At 37.4% G+C, this 6,474-nt stretch overlaps 1 protein-coding gene across 1 annotated transcript; it reads right to left on the reverse strand.

The window, feature by feature from the left end:
* Positions 1-3,969: 3,969 nt before the first annotated feature.
* On the reverse strand, positions 3,970-6,167 carry LOC148742796 (uncharacterized). Its single transcript, XM_088759960.1, has 3 exons — positions 5,788-6,167; positions 4,948-5,107; positions 3,970-4,814 (listed from the first exon to the last, which is right to left on the reverse strand). The coding sequence occupies exons 1-3, from the start codon at positions 5,791-5,793 to the stop codon at positions 4,189-4,191; spliced, it is 792 nt and encodes a 263-aa protein (XP_088616086.1). The 5' UTR covers positions 5,794-6,167; the 3' UTR covers positions 3,970-4,188.
* Positions 6,168-6,474: the final 307 nt, after the last annotated feature.

Genomic DNA, 6,474 nt, shown 5'->3' on the forward strand with positions numbered 1-6,474 from the left:
GTCATCATGCGTATTTACAAGAGCTAGCAAGGCTATCAAAAGTTTAACTATAGATCTTCTGTTAACGATCGTTATCATTAAGCTCACTTCATATTGCATCAAGAATTGGGTCCGACATAAAATAGAGACTTTGCATGCTTGTGAGTATAGTATGTACGGAAATATGACCTGTAAAATATAAATCGAAGGAGATTCAAGCATCTCCAAACAACATTATCATATCTAGGTGAGAACATCATCATTTGCGCTCTATGATGGATACTAGGTTTTCAAAGAAAAAAAAATACCTTTATTTGCTAAACCCGGGTGTACTAGTGCTAATCAGAGGCCTTCTTAGAGCATTTGTAAGTTCTGAGTCGAGGTATTTCCAGATAATGACACTGGATTGGCTTTAGTATTTCATTTTAACTCACCTAATACAAAATAAAGGCTTTATGTCAAGAATTTGGTCTGTTTATAGCATGAATTATGCTCCAAACTCCATTTTGTTTGGCCTTAAAGGGGCATGGAGAGTTTGTGCCAAAAACCTAACAAACCTTATTAAGCCAAACTTTTCTCAACTGATTTTGGTAAATAGGTCACTAAAGTACATACTGGATTTGGTATAAAAGTTATGCAAGAAGGCAGGGGAGTGTGATGGTTTTTTAAAAAATAGCAATTTTGGATAATGATTTTGACCTGAAATTTGACCTAACTTTAGCCCCAGGTCCCTCTCTGTCTAATCACTTCAAAACAAAGTTACATTTATGAAGTAAAACCTCCATTATAGTAGAGTCCATAGTCAAAATCATTTGGCAGCACAATTTACCAATGGAGTTTTATAGCACTTTCAAAATGCCATCCAGAGGGATGAATTTTTGGTGCTCCACAGGCCACCAATGGGACCCCCCCTTGAAACTCGAGAACAAGCAGTCAGAGAAGTGATCTAAAGTGGCTTTTCAAATGTCTTATTACACTTAACTTTTTTGCCAAGTCTCAGCCGAGTCGGTTGACCAAATAAACGTTTAATATTCGAGATGTGAAAGGTAGAAATGATAAACTTACCGTTTGAAGAGTTGTTTTTCTGGGGTTTTTTGTGCTGTTAGGCATTCCTAGAACTTTGGCTCTTCGACCGTGAGGTCGGCGACATAAAAGAAACGACCGACTTTGTTTATCATTTCCAGTTTGTGAGCCTCAGTGGTAATAATAAATGCTTGAATGATATTAATAACGACTTCAAAGTACTTGCAATACGATATAGGTTGTTTTTGTTTTCTCCGAAAGCATTCATTTTAAAGAAATAAGTAGAATGATGGTTGTCACTGCGTGACTTATGTGTCATGCAAATGTTAGATCTATATTCCTAATTATGCAATTGGTTTGAAATTTCTTAAATCGAAAAGTTGCAGGAAGTTTTTTATGGTAAATTCAAAAACTACGGATGCTCTAACCACTGAACTGCAGGAGACTCTATGGTGAGCAAGGGTCAATTTGTGGGCCTCGACTGGAACCGCATCGCGCGGCTACGCAGCCAAGTATTGGCTCGCGCTGTGAAACTCACTAACAGCATCACACTGTCACATTAAACCATATCAAGATGCGGCCAACCAACCTCCAAAGTGAGCATATGAAGATAAAACAATTTTTTTTTTTTTAGTGTAATAGAAAAATCCGAGCCCCAGATGGGACTTGAATCCACGACCCTCCGTGATCTAGTCGGATGCTCTAACCACTGAGCTACTGGAGACTCTATGGTGAGTAAGGATCAATTTTTGGGCCTCGACTGGAACCGCATCGCGCGGCTACGCAGCCAAGTATTGGTAAGCGCCAGTAGCTCAGTGGTTAGAGCATCCGACTAGATCACGGAGGGTCGTGGGTTCAAGTCCCATCTGGGTCTCGGATTTTTCTATTACACATTTGAATTTCGCCCATTTACTTGTATCGTTCAAGCTCACAAACTGGAAATGATAAACAAAGTCGGTCTTATCTTTTATGTCGCCGAAGAGCCAAAGAACCGAATTTCTATGAATTTAAAGCTCTCGTATGCATAGCAGCACAAAAACCCCAGAAAACCAACTCAACAAGCAATAAGTTTATCATTTCTACCTCTCATATATCAAATATTAAACGTTTATTTCACTCAGCACATATAAAAATAATTATTTGAAGCTACCCTACTTTTCACTCAGCACTTAAGTAAATAATTTGAATATATCAACAAAGTTGAAATGGTAAATTGGCCACCGTTACGATTATAAAAGCTGACGTTTCGAGCATTAGCCCATTCGAGCGTTAGCCCATTCGCTCCGACGAAGGGCTAACGCTCGAAACGTCAGCTTTTATAATCAGAGCGGTGGCCAATTTACCATTTCAACTTTGTTGATATATTCAAATTATTTCGTTACCCCCACCGACGCAGCCCCTAACAGTTTCTTTAGAAACTATCAGCCTTTATTCACTTAAGTAAATAGACAGAAAAATCCGTATTTTATTTCAAATTTAAGTAGTGATTCTACTTTTTTGTGAAAAAATAGGGGAGACCCTGTTCTAACATTCTGTTGAATAAGTAAGTTTTTCACTGCTTTTACAAGTACATCTCAAGCCTTCAAAAATGGGTGAAATTCGACCTTTAAATGACGCTAATTATGTGTAAATTGAGTTTTATCAACTTTCTCCAAAACAAAAGAATTTTTAACAAACTATAAATTTCTTAGTTTGTTTTACCTTTAGGCCTACCTAATATTAGAATATGAAGCAATTCCATTTTTTGACTGTTGCCGGTGAATGTTTGAATTTTCGTGACAACCTTTCTTAATTGTTTTAGAAATTTACGATCATGAATGGTCAGATGCGTTGGGGCGGGGCGGATTTACTAATTGGTTTAAGTTATGCACGGATACGACAATTGATAAAAGACAAAGAAAAGACAAAGAAAAACAAAGAAACTTAGAAAACATTAGTGCTTTTCGCAGTGAATTTATTTGCTCTTTTCTGCTGCACACAGACGGCAAGAAGTCAATTTTTGCCGAGCTTGTCTCCTGAATAAACATTCTGTCTAACCTTTGTAGTACCCTTAACTGAGATTCGTAAGTACCAGCTTCACTTCTCGCCAGGGCGAGAGTTTTTCTCAAAAATAGCATATTGTTAGACTTTTCTGTGAGCTAAGATATTTGAATGAAAGAAATATTACGGGGGAAGGGAAGGTGGTGAATAGATTTCTTTTGAATGTATAGCCTACAGAAAAGGCGTTGTTCATTTTAGCTTTTTTTGGACGAACGGAAGCACGGGCGAGGCGAGATACGTGCCAAAAGAAGAGCTGCTTCCCTGGTGTATGTCTATGTCAGTGCACTCGCATCTCGATCGTTTCCCTTCGCTTGCCTGAAAACTCAAAAAATTAAAATAAAAAATAATAATAAAAAAAAAAGAAACAAAAATGGCAAATGTTTCCATGAACACAATTTTAAAGTTAATTGTAATTTTAGGTTAGTTTAAAAATGAGCCGTGTTCACTTCGGAGACTTCGTCGTTCAAATCAGAGACAGCCAAGTTTTTCCTTAAAACTTTCCTTTCATGATAAATAGGAATGCATTTGACATTGTCTAACTCGGTCATATTTCCTTAAAAAATCGGAAAATTTTAAAAATCTTAATTAGGAGTGCTTATCTCTTTCATTAATTATGGGGCATTGAATATTTCAAGCAACTGTAAGTTTCATTACACGAAATCACACAGTCGGGATAAATGTGGAACGAAACAGGAACAGAAGTATCCAGTTGGGCCTGAGCTAACAAATGAGTCTTTTCGTTTAATAACAAAAATTAAAGGAAAAATGATATTAAATTGAGATTTAGAAGTGCTGTACATTTCCAAAACTTGTCAGAGGGGTTGCAGATACTAAGAATCTTAAAATCAGAGAGTACTTTGCGAGAGGAAGAAATGAGATATAAGTTAATGGCAAACACAATCAGAAAAAAAAAAAAATCCGTACATCTGCATCTTTAATAAAATTTATTTCAAGCAATTACACCAAGATGATGATAATCCTCTCCAATGACTGACCTTATATCAAGACTTTTAAGCAGCCCGTATTACTTTTACAAAAACGTTAGTTGGTTAGTTGTCGCAGCATAGAATAATCGTTTAAATCCCATCACCTTACACAAACTTGACAGCACCTTTTCTTAGTTTTCAACTACTGTTTTATTTTTTCCTATCTTACCATGACCCAGATTGGTTTGGTCAGATAACAGTAGCCCGCAATACACTTAGTACCAAGAGCGCTGCCGTCGTCGGAAGTGTTGTAGTGGTTTGAGCCGTCAGCATCACACCACATGTCAATCCACTCGTCTGTGCCATGGTGGTCTTCAGATATCCCGCAGTTTGAATTGAAGTGCAAATATGATATTCGAGAAAAACCAGAAGAGGCATTCCTCTTGTTTTCATCTGCTGGGTTGTACTTGTAAAAACCGTCGATGGGCCTCTTCTGATCGTAAGTTGTCCCCATCAAGAACTTGTCGAAGTCTGTTTTGTCCTTATTTGGAGCGCCTGCCTTCCTGTTATAAATAACTCGAATGGTATTGACGTCACTGAACCGAAACAGGACTTCTTCCCAGTCCACCATGTCAGGGTGGATGTGACTCGATGCATCTGCGTCCGTGGTTCTTGCTGCTGATGCTAGGAAGGCTGTCTTAATAAAGTGGAAGCTTGGAGACACTTTCGTGGAAATTAGTGTCCAGCCTCCACCACTGGTCTCCATATCGCAAAAAGCCTGGTAAGAGTCATTTGTTAAACCACCGCTTGGATCGATCCAGTAAAGCCCGCTACCACGACTTTGACCTGAATTTATCAAAAGTGATCCTGAATAACTTTATAAATTGGACCAAATTAAAATTATGTGTGCACGTTATCATTTTATTTATTTATTTATTTATTTTCATCAAATGATTGATTCGCGCAATCTAAAGCTCACCTGACTTTAAAATATCGAGACAGTGACGTCCTGGGTCAGTAGCGTCCAAACCAATCCCTGGCTGCCAAACTTTACCATTACACCATTCCCATGCCTTTCGGGCGGCATTGTAGCGAACGGTGCCAGTGATACTCGTTAAACACTTAACAGCGTTTTCACTCTAAAAGGAAATTGTGTGATAAAAACGGGTTTATAAGGTTGAATTGATGGAGACAACATTTAGTTAAGTGAAAGGGATGCTTAGCTTCAACGCCACCCAAGTGACCTAATTGAAATCATGGGATAGAAAATATGACCGCCATATATCGTTCATTCAAGTACATTATCGGTGCTATATGCTTAAATTCTCATTCAAAAGCAAAGCTGTCTTTCTCTCATTCTCTCTCCCTCGAAATTTTAAGAAGGCAAAAGTTCAATAAATCGATTGATATACAGATAGAATAACGCGGCGATGTTTATAGCAGAGGTTTTCGAAAGTAGAGTAAGGTTTCTCAGTTTTCTGTATTGTATGAACCTGATTACTAGCTTCTCATTGCGAAAATTATTTCCGTAAAATAGTTCAATTTATATTTTTTCTTTTTTTTATCGAGGTGTAACCATTTTTTTTTTTTTTTTTTTTTTTTTTAGGGCTCTTCTAGGTTTCTTTCCCTAACGCAAAGATCGGCAAATTTCTCTTTAGATTGTCGAAGGATCCTTGGATTCTTAAAAAACTCTATTGACATACTTTACGTAGAGGAAGGTTGATGCATTACAGTTATGAATCATTGTAAAGAGATCTAGTGACGATTTCAGATAATAATATTCAAACATTGTTTATACACTAAGACAGATCTAGGTTACCTTCATTTCTCTGTATATGAAATTATCATCCTCACTAAGGTTGGAAATTACAGCAAATCGATCAGAGTCACTTAGTTGGCACTTGAATTTCTCTGAGTCGTCCTTTACGGTTCCAAAGTTGTAAGACTGACAACGCTCCTCATTCACACACTCAAAGCTGACAGGAACTTTCCGAATCCACTTCTATTTCTCTTATCAGGCTTCCGTTCAGCTTTTGTCGTTCTATCTTGTCGGCAAAGTTAACAGCCCTCAGATCTGGCTCCGAAATTCGCCCAATGCCGTACACAACGGCACAAAGAAGAAATATTATACAAAGATGCATGTGTATTCTTTACCGTCAGAGAGTTAATAATGACGAACACCGAATGCTGGTTTCATTTCTATGACCTAACTAAATAATTAAGCAGGTGCAAGGAATCGACAAATTACGAACAATATAAGCTATTCGATATGCGTCTAAAGTGACTTTCAATCCAGTTGCTATGCTATTATAAAATTTATTTCGAATTTTATTAGACTGCGGTGTTTTCCCTTTTCTTTCACCGAGACTCTATGAGGGTTGATTCATCTTTTTGTTCCTTAATATACCCTAAATAAAGCATTATAACCTGATATTCTCGGCCAGATAAACGAACCTTTAATTTTCTTTTACAGATATTTCCTCTTTCTTCATCAAAATTTAATGGC

This window comes from Stylophora pistillata, chromosome 1, assembly GCF_964205215.1.
Source record: "Stylophora pistillata chromosome 1, jaStyPist1.2, whole genome shotgun sequence".
NCBI lineage: Eukaryota > Metazoa > Cnidaria > Anthozoa > Scleractinia > Pocilloporidae > Stylophora > Stylophora pistillata.